Source organism: Babesia bigemina (assembly GCF_000981445.1).
Source record: "Babesia bigemina genome assembly Bbig001, chromosome : III".
Taxonomy (NCBI): domain Eukaryota; phylum Apicomplexa; class Aconoidasida; order Piroplasmida; family Babesiidae; genus Babesia; species Babesia bigemina.
Genome location: NC_027218.1, coordinates 3,064,840 through 3,084,159, shown reverse-complemented (window position 1 = coordinate 3,084,159; position 19,320 = coordinate 3,064,840). Strand labels below are relative to the sequence as shown.

Sequence of the window (19,320 nt, the reverse complement as noted above, 5' to 3'; positions counted from 1 at the left end):
AATAAAGGCCGAAACTACTGCGACCACGCTGTATAGGCACGTATATTACCCTTTTAGCCTCTGTTAATGCGCTAAATGCGGTGGTACTGACACGTGGCCTAGTTTACGATGTTCTTCTTTCTCAAGCATCCTTCGGTTTCTGGATGCTGGCGTGCTCGACTGAGTACATGATGACCCCGAGGGAGCATACCAAGGACGATATGAACTTCCCGGTGGTCATGGCTTGCGACTTGTCCGCGTACGAGAATAGAGCGTGGCTACCCGCGACGACGATGATGATGCGAACGGCCTTGAGCACACCACAGCACACCGAGCCGGCCTCCTTGACTATATAATAGTAGACTGACGAGCGGAAGAAGTTCGAGATGAAGAGCGCGAACAGTATGCTGAGGACGCTCTGCGGACATTGTCATTGCTGGAGTGCCTCAAGCTTACCGAAAGGTCGAAGGGGTTTATCGCGTTTTTCGAGCTGAATAGCATGTGCCTTTGCGGGATGGTGAATATCAGTGACCACACGAAGAATATCGCCAGCGATATCATCCCCATCATGCAAACCAAGTTCGGCCCCTCAATTTTTTTCTTCCGTAGCAGGTCTTCACTAATGATGGAGTTGAACGCGTTGACCAGCGCTGCTGCGACGACCAATAAGAACCCCAGTATTTGTGTGGTGGTGATTTCCTCGATCTGCGTGAGCCCGCTGATTGCTATGGCCCCCGAGATTAGCGATATGGATGCCCAAGTCATCCCAGAGATTCTTTTCCGGAGCACCACGCTGGACAGTAGTGCCAGGAACATGGTATTGGTACTTGATGCGATAGTGTAGATTGACGGTCCACAAGCCACGAGCCCGGCTGCAGGTCATTGCTCGCGTACATGGCTGCACAAACCTTTTTCGACAACCTGGTGTACGATATCCAGTCCCGATAGCATTAACGGGTAAGACCATGACTCCTCCCTGAACAAACATGAGTCCAGCATTTAAATTTTATCAGCAGCGCAATGGCCTCGCCGTGCCACTCACCATATGCTTTTCGTGGTAGGGTAGTAGCCTACGCAGATCATGGCCATGTAGGTCGGTATGAGGAATGTGTAGGTTCCATTAGGAGTTCCACCTTTCTGTCTCAGCAGGCAAATCTGCGCATTCGTGATTCGTTGCGTCGTCAATATCATTTGTCATGGGCAGCATGCGTCCCGGTGGCACAAAGGGCGGCAATGTTGTGACCTTTGACAGCCAGAGACGGCAACACAAACGCCATTTACACTAAAGCGCGAAATAACGTACCAGCAGAGGTTGGGCGGAATTCGTTATCACGAATACGAGCATGTAAATTGCCAGCTCCATGTTGATTGAAAATGCCTTCTGCTGCGTGCCAGTAGACCGATTTTCATCATCGTTCTCCTGACCCTGCTGCGCATATTGGCTTGCGAGCGTAGACTCGCTTCCAGAGTTCTCGTAGTCGGTGTCACACTCATCGTCGTACGGCAGGGACACTGTCATGAGCCTGTCAGCGTCTATTGCCGAGTTCGGGTCTCCTCTGACGACATTTTGCGATACGTAAACCTCAGTCGAGGCGGTGTCCATATATGCCATGTTGCGTATGTCGTGGCGCTTCACGATTCGTATATCATACGGATAGAATCCGGAATCCTCCGAGGTTATGTCTACCTGGTTGTTTGTGTAACGTTGTATGGAATCATAAAACTCTATGTCTTCCTGCAATATAGAATCTCCCGATACACTTCCCATCCTACTGTGCGCCTACGGCCCCCGGGTTTGAGTGGAATCCTGCGCGATCCTTCTGATGCACGTCTCAAACCGCTCGTAGCCTTCTACAGCCGAAGGTACTTACAGCAACCTTCGCTCTGCAGAACACATTTACAAATATCCTGCCGAATGTGTGCGATGGAGTTTTGCATCAAAGAACCACTGTTTCGCCGCCCCGCTTGCCGCTGTGCCGCGGCGCTGCCCGCACGACTGTCCCCATGTTGTCTTCTCCTTAGACATCACAACATCTGGCAGGGATTGGCTTCACGTAATACGCGCTGCTGCAACTATCGTGCTGGTGTTTGTGTGTGAAAGGTAAAGCTCGTCGTTTTAACAAGAGCAACTTGTACGTTGCGCTCACAACGACGTCATTCCTCGAGACTGCAAACCTAGCAGCTCCAGGCCTAGCGCGTTGTATATCTCGTCGTAAGAATATACGTGAGGGCGCTTGGAGCGTTGTTTATGATGAGTATATGGTTGCGCTGCCATTGGTGTGTTCACGTATTGGATATCACGGGGTTGACGGGCTTCCTCGTAATCGAAATGATTACACAGGGCACAGCAAATTCTAGTTTATGTGTGTTACTAGGACGTAGTATGTTTGAGGTTTCGTAATTCGGTTGTCACGTGGAAGCGTCGTGGCACAGCCCGTTGGTTCAGAGACCGATGAGTAATCGGTACACATCTGCGCGCATCCTCACTTCAAACATATTTATTTCACGATAGCCCATTTTCGGCGCCATAAGACAACCTTCTGCCGACTGCTACCTTCGATCCCCTGGTAGTGCTGGGCCGAAGACTCGCGCCCCTGACTCCGCCACTTTAAATCACGTATTCATATACGCAATCCGGTTATTTTATCTTGACCTTGCGGTTTTCTGCGATCCGCATACACATGACAACTCGCAGTCATCGACGTTCGCGTGGTACCACTGAGTGAGTCCCTTTACGCGTGTTTGATCGATTATCCTTCGCACATTCAGCGAATTTTGTAACAGCACAGCCTATACACGCCATCTGTGCTGTTTGTGACGTACACATCGACGTGTATGAGTCTCTTCATTTTGTCTTCACTCTCTTCTTCTGGATCTACAAACGACAGCGCATCGTCGGCTCTTCAGGTCTTAAGGAGGTTTGAAGTTATACAATACATGGTTTAGTTCTTATAAGCATGCTGGCTGTTCGGCGCTCCGGGCTTCAACAAGTAATGTACCTCTACACACCCCTTCCCAAAATTAGCCCGGGTATTGGAGTTTAACAGTCCTTCCATTTCATTAAACGGTACAACGAAGTAACGCCTATTGCGTTTCAAGGCTGCTCGTCCGGCATTAGGTGGGTTTTGCGTTCCCGGTCTCCTATTGCATCGTGCCTAATGTGTTTTCTATCCCGCAATAATTTCCTGCTCTAATGTTGCATGTATCATCAATTTCGCTATGCGGCTGTGCTGGAAATCCTGTTAAAAACAGGGGGTATGCGTGTCTAACCTTCTAAAATGGTGTATGCATCTTCTTTATCATAGTACAATGTATGTTGGTGGCTGTCCATGCATAAAATATTTCACAAAATACTTGTGCATGTCAATGTACCGGATGTTTGCTACAGTGTTATTACTCGTATGCGCTATGGAGAGGTCCAATTTGCGTTCATCACGTCGCAGGTCATGGCAACACGTTATAACATGCTTGATCTATGACGGCAGTAGGGGCGCGTTACACCAAAGGTGCATCGCAAACGGTGGATATGAGCTTGTCTCAACGATAATGCAGCCGATGTTTTTCTATATCCCGACCGTCACACCCATGAGATAGGCGACGCGGAGAAAGGATGGGCGGTCCGTTCAGCGGATCACACGGCCTCCGAAAGGAGAAGGATGCCACATCAGGCAACCCACCGCATGGAGATGAACCGCAGGATTCGTCTGATGCAATATACAGCGCGCCGTCGAGCGGAAACATGGATTGGCCAGATCGGATTCCCAGCGTCTCTGGCAACACTAGCATTCCTGATGATGTAGAAAAGCTGGATGTTGCAGTTGGCAGTGCCGCAGGTGAATTAGTAGATGAAAGTGAATCAGATATGTACTCGGCTGAGGAAACGGTCTCGATGGACTCTTCGAACGGCGATTACCCCGCCGAGGGACTGCTGTCGACACCACCGGCCGCCGTGCAGGATTACGGTGAGGAACCACATGGTGAAACCACATTGCCATCGTCAGACATGGTTGAGCCGGATCCGGTTTCTACTGCATCCGAGCAAGCGGTGGATATGCCGGCTAGTGGCGCACGGCCTGATGCCACAACGGAGGAGTTTGATTTGCAAACGGCACCAAACGCGTCGGAGGTGACACAAAACGACCTATTCGATTCTCCAGACGATAGCCCGTCCATGAATGAGGTGGAACAGGGAGTTCCACGCAGGCTGTCGTTGAAAAGACCGGCGCCGTTCAGACCCGACGATCGGTTCTTATTTTCGCTGCTCTGCAATTGGACTGTACCAAATACCAAAACGCGGTCAACGACATATATGGATGTCCAGGGAGAAGTATTTTTGTTTCACGGTATTTATAGCGTAAAAGGCTTCGACCATGCTGAGGGTCGTGTGGCTTTCACCAGGATGCGCGATTTTCAGGTCACTGCGGTCCTAGACGTTCCTCCATTGCCGAATGACAGCTCCCGTGCCCCGGGACCGTATGAGTTCATCGCTTCGGTAGACAGGTCGCACATACGTCACGAGGCGACGACTCCCGTCGTTCACATGATTCGAGACGTTGGTCTGTACAAGGAGGATGGCGACTATCATTTGTGTATCGTCATCAGCACTTTTGACTGCAGCCAGTACAAGTTCGCTGCAAAGTACAGCCGGCCTCCTCCGTTGGTCGACTCGTTCAAGTACCACAGAGTCTCCTCTTACAGCTGCTGCGACCCACTTAGCCTCTCCTTCGATGACATTCGTATTCCGCGCATTTCGGACGAACGGAGAAACACTGGCAGCTCTTCAACGGAATCGAACAGGCCGATGGGTGTTAAATCGCCGTCCCATGCGCAAGATTACAACTATGGGGTGTACTCGCCCCAAGCACGGGGAGGGCACTCCTTCGGTCCGGCCACATCGTTGGTCAATTGCACTTTGGGGCTGGTTCTGCCGGTAGTAGATGGCGTCATTCGTCCAACTCTGCGCAATTTGGTTTCTGGAGAGGGCGTGTACGAGTACGACCACACTTTGGTGAAGCAGGGATCCCAGATGTCCTTTGCGTTTCGCAACTTAATAATGCGTACCCTGCTTAAGATTCAGCCAACAAGCGGTGCAGATTGCGCGCTTGATGTGGCAGGTAACAGCATCCCCATTGAACTATGTTGTACATCAGGTTCTCGAAAGGACGATGTACAACTACTTTGCATGACATGCGCCTTCATGAAGGAGCTGCTCACAGGCGGTAGCTTGATACCCATGAAGGAGTTTAACAAGAGAGGCTCTCTTGTAATCCGTAAGAGCAAGAAAGATTCCACTTATATGCGTCTGAACGCCTTGGTCCCATTTGTGCAGGGCGCAGCACGTGAAAAGGGCTCCCCACCGCCCCGCACGCAGGCAGCGGATGACCCCGAGGAAGTCGAAATGCACTACACACCCAGTGCATCATCGCTCATGCTTACTTCAACCGACGGTGATGTCGACATTGTATCACGCCGTCGCCGGGGGAGGCCGCGAGGGAGCAAACGTACGGCGGGTAACGGGTCGAGCAGCTCGCTCTCAAACGTTGATGCGGGTAACACAAGTGAAGACTCTAAGGATGGATCAGATTTGGATTATCCTATCAAACATTCCCGTGTGACTCCTCGACGCAGCAGTAGGCTCACTGGCATTTCACCCGATTCGACGTATGATAAGCAAGCTGCAGATGCCACACCTACTGCCCCCCGAAGACGGACTAGATCCAGGAGGTCTGAACAGAGCACAGTGTCCAGCCGCCGCAAACGGAGGTCTTTGTCGTCCTCTAAAACCGTTGATAGTCCGAAAAGTGAAAGTCCCCCTACCAGCCCGTCAAGGAAGAACTCTATAGATGTTGGTGATCTGACTGATGATTCATCGGTGAGCAACACGCCTCAACGCGAAGCAGGGGATTCGGCGACCGGCATCAACACGGCCGCCAATGATGAAGACGAAAAGGGCCGTGATTTGTCACTGTTCGAGGAAGGCACGGAACATATTGAGGCGTCAGATGATCACCCCATAGTGAATACGGATGCCGGGTATCAGTCATCTGACAGTGTCGGTGGCTCTCCGCCCAAGAAGAAATTTAGACCTGAACATGCAAGCGGGAACATCGTAGATGACGGCAAGACTCGACACCAAACTGAAGTTGCACCCAAGTCTTCAGGTGTAGGTTTGTATCGTACGTCACATGGGCCTAGAATGAAACGAACGGAGAGCGTACCAAACAGCGCCGATGACGCACCGTCGCCACGTGGCAGACGATATGGTGACTTCAACAAATCTGCGTCGGCAAACGCGATGGACGGCGATAAGCGTTCTAACAGGGGCGTCGTAGCGCAATCCCGCTTGAGGAAGGCAATGCCTAGACAGGGGCGCCGGTCCGATCCACCTCCAGGTGATAGCAGTGCTTCGCTTGGAAATGCGTCTAAAGGAGAGAGCGAACTGCCAAAATCCGCATTTGGTGCTCCATTAGATATTTTCGATGAGTATGACGGGTTCGACTACATTGGTTATTGCGTTCGGTACCGCAAGATTATCACCACGAAAGTCCCGGCTAAAGGGCGTGAAAGCAAGAAACAGCAGGTGGTAGAAAACCCCTGGAGGGTTGCAGTGATTAAGTTTTGGGATCCCAAGTGGCACGTTTTCTTCGTCCACCATTTGAAGGAGGAATTTTGTCTTGATTTGAAGGGTAATTTGTCAAATTTGTTCAAATCGAAATCGCTCGACGAGGTGTTGGATTCAACTGCGGTATGGATAGAAACGTGCACTTTTGATGTGTATCTAATGAACTGCAACAAGGTCTTTCACCCCTCTGGTTGGTTTCCAATGGGAGCTCCCGTCACCGAGGCCAGCGAATCAACCGGAGAGCGTGCCAATGAGAGTGTGGTTGTTGATGTTAAAACTGAGGAATGCGATGACGTAGATTCCGATGTTACACATCAGGGTTTACAATCGACAGATGCACTGACTGCCGATGCGAATGCGAATGCCAATGCCACGCAGCCGACCTTGGAAGAAAAGTCTGAACAGTCTGCCACAACCTGGTCTTCAAGCGGCCAGTTCGATGATAATTTGGCGGTCAGCGTTGACTTGAATATCAGCTTGCCTTCATACCAGCTTCCAAGTCAGTACTCGTGTGACGAGGACCCGGTTGACGGTTCCCTCGCTCCAACAAGCACGTTGTCAGATATGGATGTGGACACGGGCGATACAAGTGACTATACTACACAGGCAAATAGTTCCGATCAGCTTTGGCCTTCTGAAGCGATTGCGGTCGATGCGCCGGCACAAACGTCCGATCCCGATGCATCAACGCCGCAAGAGGGCCACGTTGTCTGTAGCATCTGCAATGAAAAGATATCGCGCTTCTACGATGAACTTGAAACTGAAGGCGCACGAAAATCCGTTACAAACGCCGACGACACGTTGTCGCTTGCGGATCTGCTGCATTCCTTGTTAGGCATTATGGAGCACCCCAATGCTGCCTTCAACAGCCCCATCCATACACAGTCTGCCGCCGTGTATGATATAGGCTACTTGGAAGAGAAACAGGTGTACTATTTGATTAAGGAGAACATGGACATAGCCAACCTGGTGATGGGTAACACGTTTCCCGACGGCATCCGTTCGTGCAACCGTTTGATCACTGCACTTTGTGTGAAGTTGATAGTTTGGTTGCGGTACGTATGTGGATACAAGAACAAAGTAACCTCGAATACGCAGTTTAAGGTGGTTTACTGGGGCCTTCGTTGCTCTGATTGTGGCAAGGCATGCCACGCCAGGTGTTTGCCGTATTTCCACCTCACCAAAGGTCCGCCGTGGGCAGACCCCGAGCATATCAAGCGTCGCTACGCTCATCACTCTTACATGTGTCGACTGTATGGTACTTTTGCTGTGATGAGGCCTGGGTTGACGCCGATGAACCACTACCGCGCCGACTACGACCCGTGTGATGATATCTCGGAGGAAGATGCCACTACGAGTTCCGCATTTCCTAGGAAATTGTCCCCTGAAGTGCCGTCAGAGTGGTATGAAGAGCACTATGACCCGAAGTACGCCAGTTCGCGTTCCATGCGCCCAAGTCGGCAACGTCGCCCTGCAGGAAAACCAGCACCTAATCGCGGCACATCGGCGCCAGTGGAACACAACGATGTGAAGATGGAGGATTCAAAGAGTCCGGTTCATTCTGTGCTGCAGGAAGATTCGCCCTCCAACGCAACGTCTGAAGTGCAGACAGCCACCCCCCCTGCCAGGGTCAAGTTGGAGTATGAAAACTATCCTGAATCTAACGAGAGTGTGGGCTTGCCGTTGTCGCTGTCAGATTTGATGTCTGACGTCCGTGAGGAACCCGACAAGCCGGTTATTTCCAGTCCTGCAGCCGTAGAAGCAACGGGCGACGGTTCTCCCACTCAATCATCCCCGGTCACTGGGATGTGCGTCAATGCAGCCGATGCTCCTAGCTGCTCATCACTCCAACTGGATGATGTATCGTTTGAAGAGCCGCCGATTCTGCTTGTGCCGTATTTGCAGCACGGCGATCGGCAGCCGTGGAAGTGCGACGAGTGCACTGTGTGCATGTACTGCTGCGAAAAGGTCACTGTTTCCGAAGAAGATGAAAACCAGACCCCGTGTAGCATGGCGATCATGAACACAAGTCGGCGCAGCAATTATGACCTGTTGTATCCACCGTCTTTGAGCGAGAAACTAGAGCGATTGAACATGAAAACGAAGGGGCGGCCGCTGATCGACTTTGTGCGGTGCGTCTCGTGCAACGTCGCCGCCCACAAGGCGTGCTGCAACCCTGCAATCCCGGACCTGTCGTTTTTGGAATCTTGGCGTTGTGAGGCATGCCTTCAGTGCATATGTTGTGGGTACCGCGACTCTGCCGAGCCTGACTACATGAACTGGGGCCTGTTCTTCCTGTTCTGTCTTCGATGCTGGCAGGCGTTCGAGAAGAATAACTATTGCGGCGTCTGTTACCGCATTTGGACCCCGCTGGACAACGTCTCCTACCACTGGATGCAGTGCGACACCTGCAAGCTGTGGGTGCACCTTGAGTGCGATCGCTTAGCACTCGAACTGTCCATGTCCGGCTCAAACAAGCACAGGAAGTATACGTGTCTGATCTGCCGTAACCCTAACAAGTTGCATCGCATTTTCCGCGTGCTAGAGTTGGTTTTCAACACCGAGCGTTCCGGCAACTTCCGCTACCCTATGCCCCGTACGTGCACCGTGTACTGGCGCCTGGTGAAGTGCCCGATGGATCTGATAACGATAAGGAACAAAGTGGAATGTGGCCAATACAAAACCGTGGAGGACTTTGTGTTTGACGTTATGGTCATCTCTCACAACACGAAGACGGTAAACATGCCCAACACCAAAGTGTACAGGAACGCCATTAACTTCGAAGTCCGTTGCAAGCAGCTACTGTGTAGCATCCTGGGCATTTCCGATAACGACATCGCTTCCATTTTGAAACGTGGGTTGAATCGTGTGAGTTTCGAGATGCTGCGCAACAAGATGACCAAACATGTCGGCGATGCCGACATGATAGACCAGGATCAGAAGGGACTAGGAGACTCCTCGCTCAATTTGGAGGATCTTGACTATTTCATGAACGGCGATGGCACTGGGGAGTTCGACATCGACGTGGTGAGCGCCAAACTTAACGCGCACCGTAAATCGCACATCGCACGCTTGCGTTATTACCAGCAGATGCAAGCGAAGAGGCTTGAGAACAGTTTGAAGTTTCTGGATGAACACCATCTTATAACACACCTGGGGTGTCCAGACTTCTTCTTTGACGCTAACGTGGTGGAGAAGATGTTCCCTGTTCCTGTTACCCCGTGCGGGCTGGATTATCCGATGTTGAATGCCATTAGCCCGGTCAATGCGCCCCGGTTCCGCTTTTCGATTTCTGACAGCCGAAAAGAGGACTTGGAACGGCTGGTGAAATCGAAGACACTGTATCTCTTCGACAGCACTATGGTCCAGGGCCGATACGACAGCGAGGTTTTGCACGTCTCAGACCGGTGCTTCATGGATGCATTGCGCGCCCTATGCACCGATGCTGCGTTGTACACAGACGGCATATGGCTTGAGTTTTGCGTGGCGTGTGGCTCCAGCGCGTTCCCGTCGTACATGATTTTCTGCCACAGTTGTGGTGAGGCCTTCCACTATTACTGTGTCGGCTTTATATTCCCACCGCCGTTCGCGGACTACAGCAACTTCTTCTGCGCGAATTGCGCCTTCTGCGACACGTGCACCTGCCGTATGGTGGGCAACCATCTGTATGACCTGAGCAACGTCAACGACTTCAAGTTCGCACATGCCCTTGGGTGGATCCCCGGGCTGCTCAATAGCACCAGCTTCAAGCTCGCGAAGGCGTTACACAACAGCATGGGGTGCGGTAGAAGCGCTGAGGCATACAGAAGGAGGATGGAACTCGGCCTAGGGTATGTATTCGTTTCGCCCGCTGATAAGAAAAATCAGCAGGAGGCTGAGCGCACAGAACCTGATCAACCACGCGCGACTGATGCATCTCGGCTGTTAGGTGAAACGTATTCTCAGAGGTTGGCTACCAATGTCGACAATATTCGAAAGGATGCTCCAGCGAATCGCCAATCCAAGGGTGCCAACGATGAAGTTATGCGCCCTTGTGCATTTTTTGCGGACTACAATTACCCAGTATATGGCGTTAGATGCGTATTTTGTGGCGTCGCCTTGCATTACAAATGCCTGATGGAGCAGGTGAAGAACTCGCCTCATGCCCCCATTGGTGCAGGTAACCCTGTGAAGAGTGTCAGCAACAAGGCCAATTCCCCTGTTGGTTACAACCCTGGAGAATCTGAGATCGATTTGCGTGCTGTCTCTTGCCAACTACCCGCAGGCAGGAGCGTCACTGCCCCTGTCGCCTTTATGCCCAATGAGGTGCCGTCTATGGCTCGTGTTCCAGAATATCCTCCGACGAGTTCTATCTCAATGAGGGTTGACGACGGTCTTCAAGTGGCATCTCGCAACTTGGTGCAGGTTCTTCCTCCACAACCTAACGTGTTGCCTCCTGCTCCTGTGGGCCAGATGGAGTACGCGGTGGTCCGTGCGGATTTTGGGGCCCAACCGCAGACGAATTTCCCAAGGCGCATCTCCTGTGGCCAGCCCGAAAATCTGGCCATGTCTGAACCCGCTGGATCATATGGCCGCCGTATTTATGAAACCCAGGGACATGCTTACGGGGAGAGCTTAGATGAACGCGCAACCCGCAGTGCAGATCGAGTGAGCTTTTTAAAAATGGCGCCGATGCAAAGTTCGAATGCCTACGGTGGCAATGAAGTGCGCAGGTCATATGATTATTCTCCCAACAGCCGGAACTATGTCTCCTCCCCTAGGGATGACTATATAGCGATGGAGGACCCCCCTCTGGGAGGTGACGATGTTGGAAAGTGGAATGCTGACAAAGGTGTCATTACAGGGCTTCCTGTGGACGTAGATAGGAAGGGTGACGTTCTGGCCGACTCTGCTGCCCAAACCCCTATAAAGGTCGAAGGGTCTGAACGCGTGGGTGTTGGTGCACAGCCTCATACATGCCCTTCCCTTTCGTCAGGGCGTGATCGTCCTCCCGATTTTGAGCATACGGAGGACGCCACACCGTCACGTACCAGCAAGTTCAAAAGCGATGGTACCCTTGACTGGGACGAGGGTGATGCAGTTGAATTCAAAACCCCAACTGCCCCACAATTGCGTCCGGTGGATGCTCGGCCGACGGGTCTCAGTGCCGCCGCATCAATTCAACGTGCTTATCCCTATCCTATGGTTGACAACGCTACTTCCACACCGCCTAAGGACTTTCCTTGCCATGATGTTGGCGGGGTCAGAGGTGATAAGCCAGCTGCCGCGACATGGGATTGTAGGATGGCGGCTGGGGCCACCGTCGCGAATAGTTCTGCTCCAATGGTTTCCAATATCCAGAGCATGAGAGACGGTGGAGTGTATAGTGGGGAACGGTCTATGAGAACTGCTTCAGGCGGTTATTTAGGGCCCCAAACAGCGACTAATCCAACCGTGAATCGCTTCTCGAACGACCCGGCGGATAGTGCGCAGCCGCCACGCAAAAATCTTGCAGCAACCTGGGCACCCGGTGATTTTAACAAACCTGTATCGTACGTGGAATTCGCTCACGAGGATTTCGGCACAATACCGTCGGTGGCAGCAAAAGGGAACAGCGTTGAAACAGAGGTGGTTTCGTGGAACTTTGACGGAACTGGAATGTTCACATGTCGAGATGATGTTAAGCGTGATAGGGAAAGCATGTCTCGCAATTTCCATTACCCACACCAAGGGTTGTTTGTGCTGTCCCGATTGCCCGAGGAGGATTTGTTGCTCAGGAATCTGCTGAAGTTCGACAAAGAGGCGGCGTCTGGTGGGGATATGCAGGCCGAATCGGACAAAATGGGATACATTGACTTCAGTCACATGCAACAGTGCAATGTCTCCGGAGTTCATTATTCTGTGACCCTCAACAGCAAATGTGTCTGTTGCGGTGTACCCGTGCAGATATCATCTGGGTTGCCGGACAATGTTGCTGACCCCAACGGGCGCGCTATGGTTATCGACAGGGCGAGCCCTATTGAGCTGGGATCCCACATGGGTCGTTATGTCATTTGCGCTAAGTGCAAAGCGTGGCGTGTGGCTCTCAAGTTTGACGGCCCCACGCTGAATCCGCGTGACTTCCTGAACAGCTTCGAGTCAGAAGACAGTGCGGGCAGCTTATTTAATCAAACGGAGGGCGGTTTGCGTAAACAGGATGAAATTAGGCTCCTTGGGTCCAACGCGATTATCAAGGCGGTTGCATTGGTACGCAACTGGCAGCTGTTCAGCCAGAACTTGGTGAAGTACGTTGGCGTGATATTGATGCACCACATGCTGCTACATCCTAACCCACCAAGGCCCATCAAAACGCGACCTTCACTAATAGCGGCTCTTGTGAGTAGATTCCTGACGGAGGAACCTTGCAGGGGCCCTTTGGCTAGAGGCAGGTTGTATTCAGCTATGGCGCACTCCCCGTTCTCGCCCATTTCATTTTTGTTCTGGGCCGACTCGCTCCGCAACAGCGACCCTTATGACCCGGAAATCGATGAGCTCTTTAACAAGGTGCCTAGGGAGTTTGGCAACCTGGCTACTAGGTCGAACCCTATGGGGATGCCGCTGGGGCCGGAGTTTAATCCTATGCCACAGCTAAACACCGGTTTGGGACCGATGGCTGCGATTCCAAAAGGCCTCCCACTAGGTCCCACGATGTTGTTACCGCACCCGTATCTGGAGGAAGGTGCCGCTGTTCCCAACCAAACGATGGATGGCGCCTCAATGCCGATGCAGAGCATCATGTTGCCTGCACTGGTATTGTCGAATCCGATCTCGCCTGGTGCTTATGTGCAACCTGCTGGAGGCAACACTTTATTCGTGGACCCGAGTGCAATGGCGCAACGACCTGTGATTGGCACGAATTTCGACGGTAGCAATCAGCTCCATGCAGATCCTCGCGGCGGCGTAACGTACATTTCTCGGAGTGACCCCAACCAAGGTTTGAACAACCCGATAGCCACACCTCCCCCTCGTCAGGGTTCGGCTTCTGCGGGACCGTTGTACGGTACTACCACTCCAACATCTATCCCTTATTTGACTTACGTTGGCGGTGCTCAAATGCCTGCACCTCAGATAGGTGTGCCAATCACTTCAGTGGGATTCGGTGGGAACGTTGACGTGCCTCTGGCGACGAGTGTACTACCGGGCGATGCGGTGGGAAGTGTGCCCGTGCTGGTGTTGACACCGCTCACGACTATTTTGCCAGGGGGTGCAATGGTTGCCGGCGGCGTGACACCAGGTTCGAACGTAGGTCCCTACATGGTTCCGTTGCCTCAACCTAATATGGGTCATGCGCCAGCCGCCGTTATGCAGCCGGGTGGAGAAAGCGGCGTTAATTTGTGCAACGAACCGCCTTATGCCGTCCGTACGCCAAACTTTTTGGACTCTTCTCGCATGTCCTTCGACCGAGACGTTCGTCCTCCCGAAATTCATAGTGCCCCGGCTCATCTTGGATCGTATGATGGCGTCAATGCACCTGCGTCTATGCCCTTGCCCCTCAGCTACAGTCACGGATCGGACAACATGTTGGCTGCTCCGACTCCCCTCTTCCCAATGATGTCGAATATCGACCCCTCACCACCCTTTTGGCGATCCAAGCTGTTGTCGTGGTATGTGAAGGTATTGCTGGAGTCGAACCACCTGGTATTTACGTACAAGCAGATTAAGCAGACGGACACTAACATGACTGACTTTGTGTTCCCGAAGCCATCTCTCAATTTCATTGATGCCAGTATGGGCACCCTTGGGGCGTTCTACAATCTGCGAGGGGGATGGTTGAGGTTCGTCGACTACTTCTTACAGGGCATTCGTCGGGGGTACACGCAATCCCAAGTCGGGGGGCATCCATACTTGCGGCGGCACATTGCTCACATCTTCTTCACAACTCGTCATGGTTGGGAGGAGGTCCATGCCCGAGCTTCTGAGTTGAGCGCCTTGATGGGAGTGAGGCCGACACTGCCTCGGCTCTCCACGTTGCCGTACGTTGTGTACAATGTGTCCTTCGAGGCCTCAACTATTATATGGTTGTACCACCTGTGCAAGGAATTTGTTGAGAATGGGGATTTGGTCATGATAGTGAACCAGTGTTCCGCTTCACTCGATGCGACGGGCTGCCCAAGGCTCTCCGCCAGATCAATGTATCTCAATCACTACGTCATGGTTGAGCAAAGTGAAAACACAGAAGATCTGCACACCAAATCAATCAGCTATGCTAATACCAGTTATCAGGGGGGACAACAACAAGCCGCTGATCCGCAATTCAACGCATTCAAGGACACGTCTCGAAACATGGCGTTCCGGGAAACAAATCTGAAACCTCTGTTCCGGTACGTAGACAAGACTAAGGACCATTTGGACGCTGCTTTTGGCGCGAAGACAATTAATGTCCTGCACGGCAAGGGCCTTGATGCATGGATTCGGCTGGGCACGTCGCTGATTGTGGAGACGGTTTCTGGTCGCGCAATGTGCGGTGACATCGACACGGAGTCATTTGGCGCCTCGGCACACACGCGTTGTATCTGTGACTCCACCGTTGCATCGCTCAGTGACTATTCGTCGTTTGAAGGGTTTGGGCTGGGTGATGGCGTCAATGAAGGTGCTTATGACGTGCGCGTGAAGTTGCGCAATTTGCATCTGATGGAGAATATTATTACGCGCCGTGTGATAACACGCAAAACTGCAGGCAGGGTGCACCACACCATAGCATCCGATGAGAATACCGCGTGCGCGTTGTGTAATGTGTCTTTCAGCACTCTGTTGAGGGGCACGCTGCTTCCTTGGCGTGATGGATACGTGCATAGTGAATGCCTGCTCTGGTCGCTTGACAATGCCTATCTCCCCAGGACGTACAATCAGCACTTCGACACGTTGTTCCTCAGCAGCTGTGTTTTGAAGAACTATCTGTTTGGGATCCAGCCGAAAGACATTTACAGCAGCATGCCGCATCGCCGATCCCGCAACGCGTACAGTCCGTACAGGGACGGTCATTCAGTGGGAAGTAGTGGTGTGGAGTCCGACTCGCTTCTGTTCAACTTCAACCTACACGAATTGCACGTGCTGCCTCCGGTGACACTGCCAGACAATCTAGTACACATCGTTGTGACGACAGCCCGATCCGCGTATTGTGCGTGGTGCCGCGAACCCGGTGCTACCGTGGGGTGCACTGGCACTAAGTGCGAAGTCAAATTCCATGTGACTTGTGCGTTCCTGGCTGCTAACACTCAGATGACGGAACGTCTGCTCCAACTCCGGCGAGAAAGCGGTCGCAGGCAGGACACAGCACGTGAAATCTTCCCCGTTCGTATATACTACACGCGTCGTCTGCTGTGGTGTGCCACTTGTTTCCATGAGGGGGTCGCAAGTAAACTCGATCCGACGGCTATTGGTTACCTGATAAAGATGAACCCAACACAGATGAAGACCTTCTTGGCTTTGGAGGGTTTATCATCCAGCGCCACTTTGATAAGCTGTCGTCAAGTGCTACAAAGTGTGCGTATAGTTCCCCAAGTGATCCAGCATTGCTCTATCGACGAATTCTTCGAAGATAGCACCCATTACTACGCAGTGTTGCAAGCTGAGTTCAATCGGCGTCTGTCAATGATGACCAATGACGAAACGGTGCCCTTTCTGCTGGATTCCATTATGAAGCCCCAGCGATCTGTACAAAGCGCTCCGCTGTCGGATATTTTGTGGAATAAGAAGAAAAGGAAGTCATGTAAATGTAACAATGCGCGCCTTCGGTCACCCAAGCACTATTTCTCGTTTGCGTTCTGTGCATCATCGGTTTCGCCATTTAATACGCTGCGCATACCGAGCAACGAGCGTCAACCCACTGCTCATTTCACAACGAATTACGGATTGCAACACAATGCCTATTTCACTGCCACAAAAGCGGAGTCGGGAGGATACAGCCCTACTGGTACATTCACGTCCTCGGGTTCCCTGGTGGTGTCTTTTACGGAAGGTGATAAGAGAAGTTACCAAATCGAAGACGATGCATCTGAGTTGTTCCAGCACAAGCGTGTAAGGTCGGATGAATATCACGACCGAACTACACCTATCCCTGAAGGTCTCGATGGGGTCGCCGGTTTCGCTCGATTGCCGGACAATACGGCAGAGCAGGATAGAGATGCGGATGTGCGACAGGAGGCTAACGCAGGGAATGAAATCGTCTGCGAAAGGATACCGCAATCCACGTCACCACCTGGCCCCACCCTAAAGTTGAGGCATGATCCCCTTGCCCATTTGGCTTTTATGCGCCAGTGGAAACTTCATAAATTAAGGAACGCGGCCAAGTCGGTCGGTAAACACAGTTCGCGCACGTCAGGTTCGTATAATGGGACTGGCGATGCAGAGGTGGGGGTCCAACTTGTGAAGCGTGTCACGCCACTGACGTCCTCCACTAATAACAGTGCACCAGCTGCCAGCGTGCCTCCCCGTGATCTGCAGGTGCATGACGAAGGGGCACATATGGGGTCTGATGTTGCTGCGCCTGAACCGGAATTATCTTATAATTCGGCGACTTCAAGCGAAACCGCCTCCGGTTCGACGGATGTTGATGAACTAGTGGACGCATTCGAGATAGAAAATGACATCACAGAGTCAGAACCATTGTCGCATCCTACAGTCACCGGGGCACCTGTAGCTTCGGGGCATCCTACGTCGGTTGCAACGGCTCCTCCCGTGGTTGAGGCCGCTGAAATGAGAGTCACACCTACAGGGCGTCTAAGTGAGCACAGTCTTCCGCGCTTTGGTGCGGTTACAATACTTAGTGTGGGTGATGGTTTGATCTTCGACAAGGGCCACACGGCGTATCCAGCTGGGTATACTGCAACACGAATTTTTTGGAATGCCAAGCAGAATACTCTCCGCGATCCCAAATCTCGCAACTTGACTGGCGTGTGCAATTCCAGCAGCATTAGCTGTGGTGCTCCAGAAGCCAGAAGCTGTTACCTTTGCACAGTGCGCGTCAGGCAAGGCATGGCCTTCTTCGCCATCGGAGTTTTGGTAGGTCATGAGGACAAGGAAGGCTGCAAGTGGATCGCTCAAGGTTATGATCTAGATGCGGTTTTCGTTTTGTTCCTTCAGGAAGTTAGTGTGTTCTATACTCGACGCTTTTCCGGAGCAGACTTTTTTGGTTTGAATTCGCACTACGTGGTTCAGGAGCTCCGAGTACGCATGTGCAAGACCCTGCTGGAGCGTAGCTCATCTTTTTTCAACACGCGTGTCTTCCACACTGCGATGGTTGGCCAGAGTTTCAGTAAGAGTGAAAACAAGCTGAGACCAATGAATCGTTATGGCGATAGCGCTCCGCTGGAAGAATCAACGGGAGAAGTGGTACTCATCGACGAGATTATATCTGTCATTGACTTCACTGGTGACCACCCTGTTCGCCTAGATGCATGTGAACCGCAATTATTACGTGCGCGTCGTCGTCGCCAATTCGGCCTTGCGATCCCGTTAACACAACGCCGCTACATCAGCAACTTGTACGCCGAGAAACGACTCGATGTTCGCAACTCTCCTATTCACGGTTTCGGTTTGTTCGTGACCGACGAAATTGCCGCTGGCGAGCCTGTTGTAGAGTACGTGGGAGAGTTGATTAGAGACTTGGTCGCTGATAGGCGCGAAGATGTCTACTCTAATGAGCAGGGTGGCGACGGTTCGTGTTACATGTTCCGCTTGGACGATCAGCTAATTGTGGACGCAACACGCCGCGGTTCGATGTCTCGTTTCATCAACCACAGCTGCGAGCCTAACTGCTTCTGCCGCGTTGTCATCTGCGAAAACAACTTGAAGCACATCGTCATATATGCCAAGTTCGACTTGAAAGCGGGAGACGAGGTGACCTACGACTACCAGTTCGGTGTCGAAGATGAGGCGCAACGATTGCGTTGCCATTGCAATTCGGCCAACTGCATGGGCCGTATGAACTGACAGTATGCAAGTGTTTAATTTGCTTTACGCTAAACGTGCACTCTGTGTAATGGCGGAAGAATATTAATCTCTGTGTCAAAATGTACACTGTGCAATGCGGCGACCAGTGGCTCGTCCACTTTTACCGTTGCCTAAGCGGTCACACCTACTAGGCGCTTTGTCTAGGTTGAGGTCCCCACTTCGTAGTATTGCCTAAGTCTGCTGAAATCATCCATGATGGCATCCAACTTGTCCGGGCGCGAGGGTAAATGACGGGCTCAATCATCTCCTTCATCAGGTATGGGAGTGCCCTGCTCCTCGTTCGACAGTTGAATTGTCGCGTCTTCACGTCCTAGATTAGCTATTCGTGCTTCCGCCTACATTGTGTCCCCGTCTCCAGTAGCTCGCATGGGTTGGTTATCCCTCTTTCCAAGATGGTGATGATGGCTATGCCGTACTGTAGATGCACCTTGTTTGGTTGGGCGAAACCTCCATCTCCAGCGAGTATACTGCACATGGTTTTCAGATTGTAATGTCAATAATCATGCATGTTTTTATCATTAGTGAACTGCTGTCTCAGGAGACAGCAGTTCACATATTGATCCTGGAGGTTGGAGACGTTCGAGAAAATTCACCGGTGTCTACCTGGGTCAATTGGGTCTCCATTCCCCCTCATATTCCCAACACATTGTGAATTTCAGAGTCGCAATTGGGTTCATATGCCATTAAACTGTGTTGGCCATAAGCATTCACTACGTTCATGTTCATATATTGTATTACAATACATAAAC

The 19,320-nt window shown here is 51.9% G+C and overlaps 2 protein-coding genes across 2 annotated transcripts; one reads left to right on the top strand and one right to left on the bottom strand.

The window, feature by feature from the left end:
- Positions 1–121: 121 nt before the first annotated feature.
- BBBOND_0312520 (hypothetical protein, conserved) lies at positions 122–1,747 on the bottom strand (the record flags this gene model as incomplete). The annotated part of the gene is made up of 5 exons (XM_012914081.1): positions 122–397; positions 436–851; positions 888–955; positions 1,022–1,134; positions 1,283–1,747. The coding sequence occupies 5 exons, from the start codon at positions 1,745–1,747 to the stop codon at positions 122–124; spliced, it is 1,338 nt and encodes a 445-aa protein (XP_012769535.1).
- A 1,842-nt stretch (positions 1,748–3,589) lies between these two features.
- On the top strand, positions 3,590–18,550 carry BBBOND_0312510 (homolog of Putative histone-lysine N-methyltransferase PFF1440w; the record flags this gene model as incomplete). The annotated part of the gene is made up of 1 exon (XM_012914080.1): positions 3,590–18,550. The coding sequence occupies one exon, from the start codon at positions 3,590–3,592 to the stop codon at positions 18,548–18,550; it is 14,961 nt and encodes a 4,986-aa protein (XP_012769534.1).
- Positions 18,551–19,320: the final 770 nt, after the last annotated feature.